General features: G+C 51.3%; 1 protein-coding gene across 15 annotated transcripts in view; it reads right to left on the minus strand.

Moving 5' to 3' along the window:
* Positions 1 to 16,616, minus strand: part of GRAMD1B (GRAM domain containing 1B) — an 84,388-nt gene that overhangs the window by 8,086 nt on the left and 59,686 nt on the right. For 11 of the 15 annotated variants that reach the window (XM_032133892.1, XM_032133895.1, XM_032133893.1 and 8 more), the window contains 11 exons: positions 14,501 to 14,521; positions 13,478 to 13,501; positions 6,695 to 6,779; positions 5,918 to 6,021; positions 5,698 to 5,793; positions 5,252 to 5,332; positions 3,169 to 3,284; positions 2,549 to 2,705; positions 1,804 to 1,993; positions 1,305 to 1,448; positions 586 to 704 (listed from right to left, as the gene is read on the minus strand). In XM_032133892.1, the coding sequence (XP_031989783.1) occupies positions 586 to 704; positions 1,305 to 1,448; positions 1,804 to 1,993; positions 2,549 to 2,705; positions 3,169 to 3,284; positions 5,252 to 5,332; positions 5,698 to 5,793; positions 5,918 to 6,021; positions 6,695 to 6,779; positions 13,478 to 13,501; positions 14,501 to 14,521 (1,137 nt within the window). The remainder of the gene's footprint in view (positions 1 to 585; positions 705 to 1,304; positions 1,449 to 1,803; positions 1,994 to 2,548; positions 2,706 to 3,168; positions 3,285 to 5,251; positions 5,333 to 5,697; positions 5,794 to 5,917; positions 6,022 to 6,694; positions 6,780 to 13,477; positions 13,502 to 14,500; positions 14,522 to 16,616) is intronic. The other 4 variants (XM_032133894.1, XM_032133896.1, XM_032133897.1 and 1 more) reach the window with 2 other exon arrangements.

Below are 16,616 nucleotides of genomic sequence, written 5' to 3' on the forward strand. Positions count from 1 at the left end.
ACCTTGCTGCTGGGATCCTCTCTCCCTGAAATGTGGTGCTCAGCAATCCCTAAAGCCCACTCTCAGTATTTACCCTTGGCCACTGGAACACATCTCTGCCCATGGAAAGAGGCTTTTCCTCCCTCTCCAGTCGCAAGCACTGCTAGATACAGCCAGCCTGGCTCCTCTCAGTGCATTACAGGTGCTCCCTTTTTCACCATTCTGAACAGATCATCTCACTGTCCTCATCATCATAAAAAATCCACAACTCTCCGTGGAGCTGTGAGAAGGACTGGCCAGGCAGTATCTGACTTCCTTGAGTCAGATCTGCTGGGCTGACCACAGCTCAAAAAACACTGGTGTGGATGAGAAAAACAGTTGTTAAAATGTGCTGCCCTGTTCACAAACTCCTCTGCTTTTGCTGGGAAATTTCTGGTGATTTCCTTGCAATCCAGTGCAAGATTAACCATTCATGGCTGCAGCAAGTTAAATCAAGGAAATGTGTCCAGGAAAACGGACAGGGACAACGAAAACATGCTCAGGAGAAGAAAATATCTCTCAGAGCAGTTTCTACCAAGACCCCAGCCCTGCTCCCCTTTCACCTACCTGGGTCTCAGTGACTGTGGCAGTTTTGGGGGCCAGAGGGTTGGTGAGGGTGATGGTGTACAGGATCACTCTGGTCTGATTGCCATTTTCCTCCTTTTTCCAGGGGTGAAAGATAATATCTGAGAGGACAAAGCAATATTCCAGTCAAGTAACTGGAGAGGGACTTCTGGTCAGTCCCCTGGGGAAAGGCATAACCATACAGCCAAGCTGGGGATGGTATTTCCTTCCCCTTGGCTGCTCTAGAGCTCAACTGAGTGTGAAACAAAGGGCTCCTGTGCTTAATGTGATTATTTTCCCCTCTTTCAAGTGCAGGGAAAGAGGGAGAGGCTGGGGATCCACCTCCTTCAGCAAACCTACAGTCACAGGGAGAGGAGGACTCTGGCATGCCAAGGGATTCTCTGTGCAGCTCTGTCCGTGCCAGTGTCAGGGGGGAGCTGGAAGAGCTTTTCCCTCACACTGTTAAGCCTCGAACTGAGGCTCAGGCCGCAGGTGATGATAAAAAATAAGAAAATCTGGTTTTTCCATTAAAAAAGCCATTCTAGTGTTAGAAAATGAAACCAGATGGGCACACAGGCTCTGCCTGCTTTTGGTTACTGCCAGCACAGACCACGCTGTCCCAAAATCTGCTCAGAATGTCACCCAACCAGGCAAAATTCCCCCTCCAAGGCAGAGCCCTTCCCCCTGCAGCCCCTGCGGGAGCTCCAGCAGCAGCAGCTCACCCGAGAAGCGGCGCTGCTCCATGAAGTCCCTCTGGAACTGGGAGTCGGTGAAGAGCAGGTCGTAGAGCTTGTCCACGCTGAAGTTGAACACCTCGTTCACGTACTGGCGCCCGTTCAGGTCCTCATAAAAGGCCTGGACTTCCCCTGTGGGCAAAGAGACCTCAGGGTCCAGCTGTGACCCTCCAGGATGATGGAGAATGTGCTTCCACAGCACCAGGACCTCGGTATTTCAGAAGGAACCCGAAGGAGGGACTTCTAACCCTCTTCTTGCACTGACCCCAGGGCAAGAGTTGGAAGATCAGAAGGGGTAATTAATTACACAGCTTACTTTAGGGACATCCTGAAATTTAAACACATTCACCTCCTGCAGCCCACAATGGGAATTCTTTGCGTCTTCAGAACTCCCAGAGTCCAGAAAAGGACTGCAGTAGGTGCCACTCCATTCCCTCACAGGAAAAGGCTGGAAACACCCCTGATGGAAGGGTCTTTCCCCACCAACCTTCATCGTGGGTGTCTGAGGAGTCACTGAGCTCCGTGGGAATGTCTTCGTTGTCATTGAAGTCCAGGGAGGGGGAGTTCACAGGGCCAATGATGTCGATCTTCTCTCCCATGATGTTGGCAATGCCGAGGTCTTTCTCCACAGGACTCTCTGCCACTGCCTCCTCCTCCTCTGGGAGCACTCCATCAAACTGCAGCAAGCACAGGGCACAACAAGGGCAAGATCAGCACCTGGGGATGGGGTTTATTTCAAAAAACCTCACATTTGTGAGCCAATTTCAGAGTATTTGGCCTTGACATACCTGGAAATTAAATAGAGAGAGGAGGATGTTTGCCATACAGCGTTTGTAACACCTCCTCTCCAAAAATCAGTGTTCAGACTTTGGGCACGACAAGGATTTTTGTTCAGACAAGCACAATACTGTCCAATACTGGTTCTGCTCCTGAATAAGCTAAAAGAACCTGAGGTGGTATCTACACAAGGTCTGCTCTGCCGTAATACCAGGAGGGCACACGCAGTTCTCCAGGGAATAACTGGAGGTAGGGAAGCATTTATAACCTCCTTATGCCCCAGGACTTTTCATCCAGAAGTACAGAAAGTGCTCTTGCTGCTGAGAGGCCCAGTGACAACATCACTGAGCAGGGACTGAAGTCAGCAGCAGTGGAAGAGGAGCTGGAGGATAAACAAACCCCATACGATCCCAGGGAAAAGGAATTCCTGCTGCCAGGGGAGGGAGAAAACTCACTGAGGCTGGGGCTTCGCTGCTGCCCGTGGAGGTCAGGGTGCTGGCAGTGACAGATTTCTTTGGCAGCTGAGGGCTGGCTTCTGGCTTGGCCTCCATGCTGCTCTTGGAGGAGCTGTCGTTGACTTCATTCTCCTCCACGGGGATTTCTTCGCAGTAGCTGGGACGCCACAGAGAACACAGGTTTTTATGGTTACCCCTCTCACAACAGCTACAGCTGCACACACAGAGCAAGTGAGAACGTTGCTATGAAGTCTCAGGGCTGTCCAGAAGCAGGAATGGCTCAGTGCAGGGGAGAGCAAGCCCCAGTTTTTTGGGTGTTTACACAGGCACTGGCAAGCATCAGCATTTTCTGGCCATGTAGCCCTGCCTGGCCTTGTGACTGGGATGCTTTGGCATTTCTAGAATTGCTCAGCTGGTTCAGCAGGCATTCCAGTCCCTCCCAGCCTCCAGAAGGAAATGCTACACTTCCAGCTTTTTGGGCATCACCCATTTCAGAGCAAACACTTGGCCAGACCCCAGAATCTCTCAGGACAAGCAGCCCTCTGAGGCATGCAGCACACCCTGCTCTCCTGGGGCCACCTTTCCTCCCTCCCTGGCAGCGTTCAGCACTCCCCACTCACCCCATGGTGTTGAAGTCATCATCAGGAGGCACATAGTCTTCATCATCACTGGTCAGGCCCAGCTCGTTCCCATAACACTGGTGGACAAAGTGCCAGAGCTCCTTGGGACACAGAGGCTGAGACAGGGAATACAGAACACAACCCGTTTGCACCCAAGAATGCTAGAATACACTGAAAGTTTGGAACTACCAGGAGGAGGAGGGCATTCCTTGCCCTGAAAGGGGAAGTGAGAGATTCTGATACAGGGAGGTGAGAGGCTTTCTATGGGCTCAGCTCTGTGAATTTCCATTTTATGGAGTTTACTTCGTTAATCTCTGGCCTAGAGATTGCCCCCATCGAGCACCAACAGGCCCTGTCACCAATAACCCTCCACCACCAGCCCCCGTTCTGCCCCAAAACCTGACACTGTTATTTTTCCATGCCATAATCTCCTGTTACCTAGAAGTACCAGAAAGCTACACCCAGAGCAGCACATGGATGAGATTTCCCACTAAACAGTGCTGGAATGTAAAAATAAAAGCACTAAACCTGCATTTCCTCTTCTGCTGTGCCTCCATTTAATGTCTGCTGCTCCACCAAGCCCCGACACCTTACGAGGTTCTTTTTTTCTCCTTCAATTTTGTTTAAATTAAAGCTGCCTGAACAATCCCAGCTGCAGGGAAAATGATCTCAAACAGCAACGAGGAAAAACATTTCCTGCTGCAGTTTGGAATCAAAAGGAGCTTGTGTCACCGGACACCCCTGTGAAAAGCATATACTACAGATGGAAAGAGAAAATGAATTATGCAGAGCATTGAAAAAAGCCCAGATTTTAGGGATACAGGTCAGTGATCACCACATGACTGTGACATGAGCTCTGAAAAACGGGGCAGGAAAACTTGTGATTTAAAGATGTGATACAGGGATTAAAGGGGATTTTTACCCATGAGAAACTTATGACCAACGACAAAGATTTCTTGGTAATGAAGGGAAACAAATCCGGTGAACTTCGGAGCTGCTGGCTCGAATTTCTTCCCATAGTAACTGCACGGGATAAGGCAGGAATTTTTTCATCTGGCTCCCCAAAGCAGCAACCAAAAGCATTGGAAAAAAGCCTCTAATGAGGAACTTTCATCCAGAAGAATGTCTGACTGTTCCACCTCCTTCCCACAACACATGAACTCACATCCATGTCTTATCAGGAAAATTGGACTCAGTTCTTTCTCCCCCCTCTCCTGCCAGCCACGGACCCCACATCTGGAAAAAGAGCTCTGGAAGTGCTTCCTGTCTTTATCCCTGTCTCAGTTCCCTTTTGCCTTCACCTTGAGACCAAGGGCACTGAATTTCGTTGGGAACTTCAGAAGGCTGCTCAGTTTACAGCCTATGGAACAGCACAGCCTGCCCGAGGCAAGGTGATCCCTTCTCCTCCTAAATCCTACCCCAATTTTTAGGACAGGGTATTCCTGGTGCTTCATTCCTCCAGTGTTCCAGCATGGCCTGAACTCCAGCCAGGACATCCCGAAATGCTGGGAGCACTGTAACATCAGGCTTGCTGCTGCACAGAGGCCAGAAATACCCCACACACTGTGGAACAGATACTCGGATCAAATATAGGATTTACAGGGCCTCTGGCACAGAAGGAGCAAATTTATTTTAAAACCCAACCCACTGAGCCCTTACCCAGAGCACCCTGCACCCACCACTGCCCTCACTTGGATTTGGGATGCCCTGAACACTCATTTTCTGCCCTGTCTGCATCTCCACACTTCTGGAGCACAGACTGACTGAGAGCTCTGCCTGCACAGTGAGTTATTTCTGCTGCTTTTTGAACTGCTTTCCTGAGTGCTGCTTCACTGTGGAATCACAGGCTTCCGAAAAATTCCCTCCTGAGACCCCCATTCCACTCCTCAGCAGAGTGGCACCAACTGTGTACAGCACGGAATTCCCTGCAAAAAGAGGGAATTGCATCTGCAGTCACGAGCCTGCTCCGCCTGAACACTTGTGTTTGCTGTCCCTACGTGCTTTTTCAGCCAGATGTGATGCTCCTGCCCACATCCATCACCCCCTTCCATCCCAGCTCAGCTCTGAGGTTGTCTCTCTGTACCTTGTCAAGCAAAGCATTCTGCCAGAGTCTGAACATCATCATGTACGTCCTGTCTCGAGCCCCAAAGGAAGTAAAAAAGTGCTGGATGGGGAGAGAGGGAGAGAAAAATCAGTTCAGAAATAGCCAAAAAATAGGGGAAGAACACAACAAGCCTGTTTGGGGTCACCATCCAGCTGGACTGAGCCATCCACACAGCACAGAGTGAAGCTCATGGAGAGGCCAGGGAGTGAGCCCTGAAACAGCTCTGCCAGAGATGTGCTGCTGTACAACCTGGATGCTTTACCTGGCCCCACACCCCACACCTGAGCTCCAGCCTCAGCCCAGCTCAGCACAAGCCCTGCCCCAGCTCTTTTCCCCGGGTATTTCCCCAGTTTGGAAAAATCCCACCCCACACTCCAACTCCCCTGCCAGCCACAGAGGGGCAGCCCCAGCAGTGTGGGAGGTACCTTTTCAGTGTCAGTGCAAACTTGGATGGCATTGGGAATGAGCCGTGCTGTCTTTTCCTTGGTCATGGAGCAGATGTCCTTCAAGCGAACTGTCAGCTGCACCAGGGAGGGGAAAAACACCAGGAAAGGGAGAAACTGGTGAGAAAAGCAACAGAAGAGCCCTTCCAAAGCAAACCTGAGCACAAAGCCCAGCTTTAGGGCAGCAGAGGGAGAGCCTTACCAGCGTCTCCCAGCGGAAGATGTTGCTGTAGAAGCAGATCCAGTTCTCGGAGAGGTAGAGGCGGCCCTGCAGGAGAATGTCTCGTTGGAGAGCACATGAGTAATCTGTGGGAGAACACCAGTTGTCAGTGAGGAGCACAAACCCCAAAAGAGGGACAGCCTAAAGGTGAGGATGAGCAGCAGCATGGAGAGGAGAAGCCACTCAACACAGCAAGGCAAAGGCAGGGCCAGCAGGAGCCGAGCCCCAGCTGCTGCTGTGTCCACTGGGCTTTCTTCTCCCAAGGGCACGTCACAGACAATCTCTCTCCCTGACTGATGACCCTGCCTTATCAGCTGGTCACTCTGCAGCATGCCATGTGCTATTTCCAGATTTCATCTGTCTTCTCCTCTCTGCCTCCCGGTGTCACTGGGCATTTCTCCCCCCGTTTAAGCATCCCTAACAATTTCCATCCCTCTGCCAGGCTGGGCAGCATTCACCAGCAGGAGGCACGGGAGGGGATCACCAGTTATGTAAGACACGGGAGCAGATGCCATGCACCAGGCATCTCACCAGCTGGGACATGAGGTTTGGGAAGGGCAGCCATGTGTGAGCAGGGATATTGGGAAAAAGGGAGGTGTCATTCCTCACCAAACGAGGAAAACCCATCAGAAAACACAAAACCCATCAGAAATGTGCTCCAGGCAGACTGAACAGCCTTGTTCCTCAGTGGCAATGTCTGGAGAAGGAAAATCTGGATGGATTCCTGATTTCCTCCCCAAAGCACAGCACTGGCCTTACCGACGATGAGGCGCTCCGTGTCCGGGAGCTGCTTGAAAAGCTTCCTGAAATCCTCATTCCGCTGTTTGTACGTCGGACTCAGCACCTGCAAGGAACAGAGGGGCTGGTGAAGAGAGGGGCAGCCAGGAGGGCAGGGACACGGAGTGGGGAAACGGGAACACCTCGGTACAGGAGGAGGGGGATCAGATGCACTTACAGAGCGCGAGGCCAGGAGCTCCCATCGCAGCCCGGCGATGGGAGGGTTTGGGCTTTAGTGCAGGGAGTGAGAGGAAGAGGAGAACCTGACTTGGAAGAGCAAGTCCAGGGTAGAAAAGCTGCACCCCTGCCTGCACAAGCTGTGGCTGCAGAGGAATCCCCTCTCCCTGCAATCCTACACTGTCCAAGGTACAGCGTGTGCTCTGCTCGCAATGCATCAGTCCCCTGCCAACCCTCAGGAACGGCGCAGCTACCCCAGAAGATGGGTGATTTCCCCCAGAAAATGGGTGATTTCCCCCAGAAAATGGGTGATTCACCCCAGAAAATGGGTGATTCACCCCAGAAAAGACGGATGGTTCACCCCAGAAAAGACGGGTGATTCGGCCCTGCCAGAGAAGTTCGAGCAACCACCGTCACCAAGAGCTCAGGATTCCCCATGCCCACCCCTCTCCCCACCACACAAACACACAGCCATGTGCTGGGATGGTGAGGACGCTTTAGTGGGGCTCTGAAAAGACTCTCCCAGGGACTGAACCGTGTCCTGCACTTGTTTTGTGTCCTGGCCTCAGGGAAGGGCTCCGGAACATGGGGCTGTCGGCTGGAGGACGATCAGGCTTCTCTCTGGGGTTATTGAGCCATGATGTGACTGCCCACACCTCCCACACCCCGTGCCAGCTGCTCCCAACAGCCACAACATCTTCTGAGGGCAGAGCTTCAGATCAGAGGCAGGTGCAAGTTCACATCTCCCAGACAATCTGCAGTGCTCTTTCTCCTGCCAATGGAGAAGAAGCCACCTGGAGTACCACCTTTTCCCTCTCTATCTCCATTCCTTCCCAACAATCCTCTTCCAGAGGCACTGATTTCCCGAGGCAGAAAGGTGGGAGCCTTCCAGCAAGGGCCCCAAAAATCTGAGATTAGAGAAGGCAGCTTCAGCTTGAGAATGGTGGTGGAGTCACAGGGGTGGGAGGAATGCAGGGTTTATTTAGAATTATCCTCACAGAGCTGCCAAATGCTGTCAAATCACAGCAGATTCGATGCTGGTTGTCAAATCACAGACAACCCCTCGCCCCCAAAAGCGTTCCCTGTTCCTCACACCAACTCAATGGACTGGAAACAAAAATATTCCAGCATCAGCTCAGCACTTCCGAGCCTTGCTCCAGCCCCGTGGGTCCGAAGGAAGGGATCTCACCCTGAGTAAAATCTGCCAACCAGCAGATGACAGAAATATGAATTTCACTTACCAAACTCCCAGCCTGAACATCTGGAAAAGATCTTGGTCTGAGAAGGGCTCCAGCAAGAACCCAAGCCCAAGATTTCCAGGAACAAGCAGACAGGACAGGGACAGAGTAGGGAACAGGGCTGAGCTTTGGGGCTCAGTGCAGCCCAGCTCAGCAGGAGTTTCCATGTGGAGGGGCCTCCAACACAGCCTGGATAAAACCTGTCCTAACAGAGGCTCTGCTCAGCCCCAGCAGCTCTGGCAGGGTGCAAACAGTTCAGTTTAGAGACACTCACAGCTGGGATTTCATCTGCTCCAGGGCTGACATTTCCTTGAGAGAAGTCCACAAGTCCCTCCGGGTCCCACTGCAACCATGGCAGCTCTTGATCCAGGAAAAGATCCCAGAGAGAGCCACACTCCAGCAGGGAATCCATCTCCTTCCCTCAGCACTGGCACAGCTCACTCAAACTCAGCTCTTCCTGCTCCCGCTGCTCCTTGTTTATGTCCAAAGTCGAGAGAGGTGCAGCAGCTTGGCAGGAGTTTCGGTGCCTTCCCCTGCTTTCCTGCCCACATCCAGCTCATCTGAGGCGGTCCCTGAGGATCTGAGCCAGGATTTGCCCTCCAGAGGACTTTTCCCAAAGAGGCTCATCGGGGTAATTGTGCTGGTGGGCACCCTCTGTGCTCTCCTGCTGCAGCCTCAGCAGCTTCTTGCTGTGGGCATCCCCTGCAGCAGCCCTGGCAGGTGTGTGCAGGGCACCTGAGCTGCCCCCGAGCACAGCCAATGGCCACGAGTGCCGGCTCCAACCCCAAACAGCTCCGGCCGCCAGCCCCGCTGCAACTCACGCGGCTTCCAGGACCCAACAGGAAGGCAAACAGCTCAGAGTTCAGCTTTTCCCCCCTCTTTGGAAGCAGAAAAGCAGCGATTCTTACTCCTCAGTGCCTGCCCTGCAGTCCCTCTCTGCTCTCAGAGGCAGCCTCAGTGTTTCTCAGGGCAGGGGCAGCTGGGGAAGATCCCAAAATGACTCGCACATGCCTCGAGCTACTGGGGCTGGGGAATTCTGCCGGCCAATGCCCTGCAGTAACCCAGGCTCGGCCCTGCCTCCCAGCAGATGTTTCCTGTAATGGAAAGTTGCTGGACAGAGTGTGCTGGGGGAGGCGTGAGGGGAGCGAGGAGAGACCGGGCTGAAGGATGTGGCTGGGAGGAACCAGCCAGGGGAGATCCACACGGGCAGAAATCTGAGGGGCTGCACCACTCCTGGGTGTATCTCTGAGCCCACTTTTCTCCCCTCAAAAAATAAAGCTTTTTAGGATTCGTTCATTAGTCAGGTCACTTTGGAAATAAAGGCCGAGGGCTTCCTCCAGGAAATGAACTCCCTGCAGATCCAGGAGATTGCCTGGGGGTGCTGGCACTCCCTGTGTCCCTCTGCCCTGAGTCCCAGCCTCCCCATCTCCCTGCTCAGGTGAGGAAGTGCCCAGGTAAATGCCCACAGCAGGGCACCAGATCTGCTCAGCTGTGAGCAAACACTGAAATAAACCCCTCATTCTTCCCAAACTGGGCACACAGATTTCAAAAAACACCAACCAAGCAAACAGCCCAGCCGGTGCTGAGGCACTGCTCCACTCCAAGCCAGGGGTGCAGTTTGCTCACTGACGAGCTCTGTCTGCTCAGCAGCACCCCAAAAATCCTTGCTGCTGCTAGGGAGCACACAGCTCTCCCATTCAGCACTGTCAAGAGGGAAGCAGTGCCTCCATCTGCACCCCAAGATGAGGGAATAATAAAGAAAAATCCATTCTGTAACCTGTGAAGGACAAAGAACTGGGATTACAGCCACCTGTGCTGCTTTACTCAATGGCCCTCTTTGCTGGAAACTCCAAATGGGATTGAACCCCCAAAAAGCCCCACCAGGATGGTTCTGTTCTCACCCCAGCCACCTGCCTCTGCAGAGGTGAATGGGAAGAGCTGACCTGGAGCTGGAGGCAGCAAACATTAACTGCACTGCAAACAGAGACGGGACAGGATGGCACTGCCAAGGTGGGGGGAGAGGATCCGTGGGGAAATGGGGACAAAAGGGTCACTCCCCATGGTGACATCTCCCTGTTCCACACAAACAAACCCTCCACGGGAAACTTAAAGTAAATATTGCTGGGGGATGGGACAGGACATGAAAGTCTGAGAACACAAAACCTGAGGAATGTTGAGTTTTGGAGAGAACAGGTCACAGAAAACAGGGAGCAGAGCTGGCAGGAGGCACAGAGGAGAGGGGGAAGGAAAATTTATCCAGTTGCATGACTGATGGACTTCTGTGATGGACATTGCTCCTGGAAAACTACTGGAATAAATGGAACACACTCCCTGCTTGTGTGGGAGAGTTTAGACCCCACTGACAGCAGGGCTGACATGAAAAACCAGCAAAGAAAGTGGCCACCTGTCCCACAGCATCTCCTCTAAACCCATTCTGGTTGCTCAGATTTTGCTTCTTTTTCCTTTTTCTCCCTTTAAAAGTGAATGAAAAGCAGAGGAAGATGCTTCAAAGTAATCACCAGCCATCTGGGCTGGAAAATGGATCCGAGTTCATCATCACACGAACTTGCACCGACGGTTCACTTCTAATTTAGTGCCACTACAACCCAGCAACTGAGCCAGGCTGGTAATCCACACACTGAAAGTCATGGAAAATCTGACAGGATGAAAAATACCTGAAAGGCAGGGAGTTAATATCGCTCCAGAAATAATTTGATGAAATGGTTACTGGGACTTAGAAGATGAATGTGCTGATTTACAGAGAAAAGGGCTCTTCAACACCTTGCTCATTCATCAGGCCTGGATTTGTGCATTAAACTCTGCTCACGTGATTGCTGCTGCTGAGGGAGGCTCAGGCTGCCACCTCTGGGAAAGGTGTTTCTGATGCTCTCCCTAAAGTGAGGCATTCCCCTTGGTCTTTACAGGGCACACTTTACTCTTTCCAGCAGCTGAGTTTCCCCTCCACTGTGGTATCCACGAGGTCTCCAAGAAAACACACAGCACTCTGAGGCCAGCCAGGGCTGGTTTCTTATCAGTCTTGTGATGTCTGGTTATTCTTCAGAAGCTCAAGAGCTGCTCAGAGTTCCCCACAAAGGCCCTTTGCAGCATCACAATGTACCACGGGTCCTCAGCCAGCTCCTCCTGCACAGGCTTTCCCTGCAGTTTTCCCAATGGAAAACTCTGGGCTCTCCCCTTTACCCGCCTCCCCACTGGAATTTTGGGTTTATTTTTGAGACTTTGAGCTCCTGCCAGGCTGAGAGCTGCCCTGTGTGCACAGATCTGTTTGCAGAGCTGCAGGAGCAGGGCCCCTGTCCCACTCCCTGCAATCCTCAGGGCAGACTTTGCTCTCCCAAACACAGGTGGGAAGGACTGGGCTCCTATTGATCTGCCCAGACTGACTGGGATAGCAAATATTCCTAGTTTTCTAATATTTACAAACACCTGAAAGAGGCAATTGGTGTCTTTTCACTGCTCAGGTCAGTTACAGGAAGAAAAACATTCAAAGCATGTGACAGATAAAGGAATACAGAGCAAGGCAGAGCTTGGGATGTAAATGCTGAAGCGAAAACCTCACTGACAGATAAAAATCTCACCTGTTCCCTGATGTTTTCTCTAACTTTTCAGGATCATCTATCTATCATCTATTCTGTTTTCCAGAGCATCCTCTGGATTCTCCTGAAGCCTGGTGCCGGATTGGAGAATCAAGCCCTGGTATAGAGCAGCAGAAATGCTGCAGGATCTTGAGACACACACCCTAATTTAGAGACAGGGACGTAGAAGGATTCACAGTCCAAGTGAGACAGAATGAGGCAGGAAAACCATGGCAGATTTGCCAGGCTCAGGGCCTCAACTGTGACACAGAAATGAGAGCTCTCCACGCTCAGAAATGGGGCCCTTTGCCCAAATCCCAGAGAGAAGAAGGAAGGAGAGAGATTTTACCCCTGGCAGCAAAATATCTCCAGTTTGTCTCTCATTGTAATGACATCTGCTGGGTGACACATTCCTTCTGCCGAGTGTGGAGTTACTGACACCCCCACAGACAGAGCAATTCCTCCTTGGTGTCCTCAGGGAAGTGAAACACAGATTTCCCACCTCTCTGAGCACCTCGGGTGCACAGCCTAAGGCACATCTCTGTTTCAGTAAACAGAACTACAAAGGAAGTTTAGTTTTAAGGTCTGAGTCCTATTTTCAAAATGATTTTAAACTAATAAATCAATTAACAACAATTCACCATGGAGACACACGACCCAAAGCAGACACAACTGATGGTTAAACCACGAGTGACCAACAGATTTCTCCTCCCTAAAAACCACGGTATTTCCAAACAAAACTCTCCACGTTCAGTTCCTCACTAAAGGCACGAGAAACACCTCAGGGACTTTTCCTTTCCACTGACCTCCTGCTCTTGCACCACAAAGAGGAAGCCCCAAAAGGCTGAGTGCATTTATTCCCAAACTGGTGTTCTCTTCTCAATCTCACAGTGCACCTGCACCAGTTTGCATTTGTCCTCTGGAAAGCCAAGCAGAGAAAACACAACCAGAGAGAGGGGCAGGTCTGCCAAAGCAACCCACGACCTCACTCCACCCCTTTACCTCCCACTTCTCCATGGGGCAGGGATGGCAATCCCAAAAAAGCACTGGTGGGATCAGAAGGAGAACACACAAGGCAGGAGAAGTTGATGGCATCTTAAGGAAAAAAAAGAGAGAAAAAGGAATCCAGGAGAAGGGAAAGGGAGGGTTCCAACTGGCAAAGAGGGATGCAGAGCTACAGAGACAAAAAGACCAGTTAAAAGCAGGAAAAAAAATGAAGAAAACTGGTGATACCCTGGGGATCTTTGAGGACCATGTGCTCTTTGAGGCAGGGATTATTTTTTGGGTTGGGTTTGCACAGTGCCTGGCAGCCAGGGCTGCTGAGCTGGCACAGACAACAATGTGGAGGGTGTTCGCTCTGGGCACGGTGGGGTTTATGTAAAATGAAAGTGGGGGAAAGGGAGCACAGGAAATTCTGAGGCTTCATGAAGAGGCCTCTGATTCATTTCTAGAGCTGCTCTCAGAGGGGAAAGGAATGGCAGAATCAGAATGGTCCAAATGGCACAAAAATCCTGCCTGGAAGGAGCTGGCAAAGAAGGGGAACTATCAAGGAGGTGCATTAGCAGGTTTTTAATGGAAATAACATTGCCAAGACGGACTGACTTCCTGGAGTCTGTGGCTCATCCATATTTTCACACTGCTGCTTTTATCTGGCCAGAATGTCTCTCCTAACTAGAAAATGGGTTTGTTTTGTTTTGTTTACAAAGGAAAATAATGGGGTGGGGTGGGGAAAACCACAAAAAAATGCAGCCAGTGCTTACTCTCCGGATGTACTGTCTCTCATGCTGAAAATATATGGAGGAAAAACAAGAGAACAGAAAGATAAGATAGAGAGGACATGAAAACACAAGAGACCCACAGAAGCAGACCACAGCAAAGCATCATGCAGCAGGGAATGGAGCTCAGCAGCTACAGGCAGAAGCAGTAAGAGCCAAAGTCACCTCTAGCCTGGTGACAGAGTCAGGTTTTGGCAGCAGGTCAGGCCGGGGCATCTGCTCACAGTCCTTATCTGCCACTTCTCCACCAGTCTGGCCCACCTTGGTTTGTATTTTATTTTTAATGCCGCTGCCTCGATCCCTCTCTGCCTCTGAGAGCTCTCCCTGCCCGCGCTACACCCGCTGCTGTTCACACCCAGCACGTTCCTAACTCTGCCTCCCTCACCTCTGTCCAACCTGCCCACGCTGTTTCAGCCAAAACCACACATTCTGCTGGCCCCCACTCTGCTGTCTGATGGCTGCAGGAGGGCAGGAACCGTGGCTGACCTTGGGATGGCTGCTGCATTTGCCTGTGGCTACTCCAGAGCCTCGAGGGTGGGGCCCGACCGTGCAAAAGTGACACCGACTTTGTGCCCAGAGCAGGGCCACTCGTGCTGGCAGAACGAAAAGAACACCAAGGCAGAAGCAAAGGGTGGTTGGTGTTTCTATGGGGTCAGTAGAAAATAATTCCTCTCTCGCCCCCGCACCGCCCTGAGAGATGCAAAGGGTTTGCAGGGTGGCAGCTCTGTTTGTCACCACGTGTCACCACACCACGGCCCCCATGCTGAGAAACCTGAGGTGCAGGATGTGGGGAGCATCACGAGAGTGACCAAAAAGGACAAAGCTTCTGCTCTCTGTCTCTGGCATCCCTCTCCTCAGGATGTCAGCCCTCCTTTGCCAGTGCTGAGCCATTTCCACCTCCTCCTCCTGGAAATGGTCAGAGTGCCCCAGTGCCACTGCAAAGCCCCTTTGCACCTTCCCCCCGCCCAGCCCACAGCGCCCAGGGACAAGAGAAACTGGAGTACTTACATTATACCAACTCTGGCTTTTCTGTAAGGACAAAATAAAAGAGAAGCATTAGTTAGCACAGAGATCTTAGGATCACAAAGAGAGGGACAGAGAAAGCAGCTCCAATCTGGTTTGTATCATTAGTGAAGTGAAAGTGGGATTAAACAGAAGATTTCAATGGATTTCACAGTGTGGTCTAACAGAGTTATCCCCAGTTACAGAAGCAAATCCAGCAGCAGGAGTCTGGAATAGGAGACAGTTCAGGCCAAGGTGTGCATGTCCACATGCACACACACAGACATGCTGTCATCTTGTGTGCAGACCAGCAGTGCCACACAGCAACAGAGGAGCTCATCACCATCATCATCACCATCACATCATCACTGCCAGCTGTGTTTTAGGGGCTTCATTCTTCCACTGGCCAGCTGGCAAAACTCACATTGCCTCAAACAGCCCTTGAAGCACTGCTAAGGGCAGGGACACAGCTTTGCTCACAAAAGGCAAATGTTCCAAGAGTATTTTCAATTTTTAAAGGGACACACACACACAGAGCCAGGAAAAGTGCTGTAGAAAATCGCTAGAAAAGCTAAGCAAGGAAAAAAAAAAAAGGCTGGGATTTATTTTTTTTTCAGCATTTCAGTGCACAGTGTTTTGCATCATCTGCACTGTGATTTTTTAAATTTTTTTTTCGTCCTTATCACGGCATTTCAGATGGTTTGAGAGGACAGGCCACACGTCACACTGGAGCACACAAAAGAGCTGGCTCAGCTTGGAAAGTCACGCTCGGCAATTTGCAGCTGGAGGTGAGATTTACCTGCACAGGGAGAGGAAGAAATGAGCTTCCCACTCCAGCCAGGCTGGCTTTCCAACAGGACACTGGGCAGAGCTGACAGGGTACACAGGAATCCCCCCCTTTTGGGGGGATTTACCTCAGGGCAGTGGAGCCTGGGGGCACTGTAGCCTTTCCCACCGAGGGTGGGCAGCTCCAGCTGTGCTGTCCCCCTCTCCCAGCCACTTCCACACTACATTAGTGGGAGCTGAGGATAGCACACATGGACAGAAGCAATATTTCACTGCCTTTCCTCCTTTGAAGCCATCTTGCTTCTGACCTTGGAGAATTTTCCAGGCTTTGCACCCGGTTTGGAAGAGGAAGGGAAACATTCTGTGTTTCACTGGGAATTCAGCTCATGTTCACACAGAAACTGCCTGCCCTGGGGCAGCCCACCAGGACACACAGGATGTTCTGCTACAGGAAAGGAGAAGCGTTAGTGAGATCAGATGGGACCAGAGATTTCTGTGAAGATACAGGGGCTGCTCTGTTCCCTCCCCTGGATCTCCCTGCTTGCAGTTCCCTGTGTGCCACTCCAGCCACAGAACCTCACTGGCACCTGGATCCCACTCTTGGAGCCAGCATTTCTGTAGGACTCATTGCAGAGCTCCTAGTTTTTCTGTGCTGGTCTCTGATGAAAAGCCCCACAGTAACAGAGCACGTGGGCTAAAATACAGAACTCTGACGTTAGAAAGAGGAACACCCCTTTTTCCCCAAATTCTGGGGAAAGGAGATGAGCTGAAGGACTGCACACAGAGCATGGCTCATCAGCCAACCAGAGGAATTTCCTCTTACTTCCCACTCTTTTCCATACTTGGCCATACCCTCCATTCATAAAGGATCGGGTTGAAGTCATCCCTCCCTGCAAGTAGGACGTGGAAAAAAGCCTTATGCAACCCAGTCTACACTATAAAAAGAACCAGGGTAATTAATCTAAACCCTGCACACAGCACCTTGTCCTCAGGAGCACAGGGCCCGAGATGGAGTGATTTTCCTGCAGATTTGTTTTGCCATCTGTCTGCCTTAATGAGCAAAAGGCGTAACTCAGAAATTCCTGGGGAAAAAAAACCCTCACCATCAAACTATAATTGGCACACACACAACAGAGGCACTGCTGTCACTGTGGCTTCTAAATCAGGGTGCCCATGCTGTGGTGTCAGCACAACCCAACAGGATTTCACTCCCCTCTGCTGCATTCATTGCAGGAGCTATTTATTTTTTTCCTCCTCATATCTGAATTCCCCTGAATCAAGGTTCCCCTATAAAGGAGCTCTGCAGGTTCTTCTTTGAGCTCTTCCACACAAAAAA

This window comes from Corvus moneduloides, chromosome 25, assembly GCF_009650955.1.
Source record: "Corvus moneduloides isolate bCorMon1 chromosome 25, bCorMon1.pri, whole genome shotgun sequence".
Classification (NCBI taxonomy): domain Eukaryota; kingdom Metazoa; phylum Chordata; class Aves; order Passeriformes; family Corvidae; genus Corvus; species Corvus moneduloides.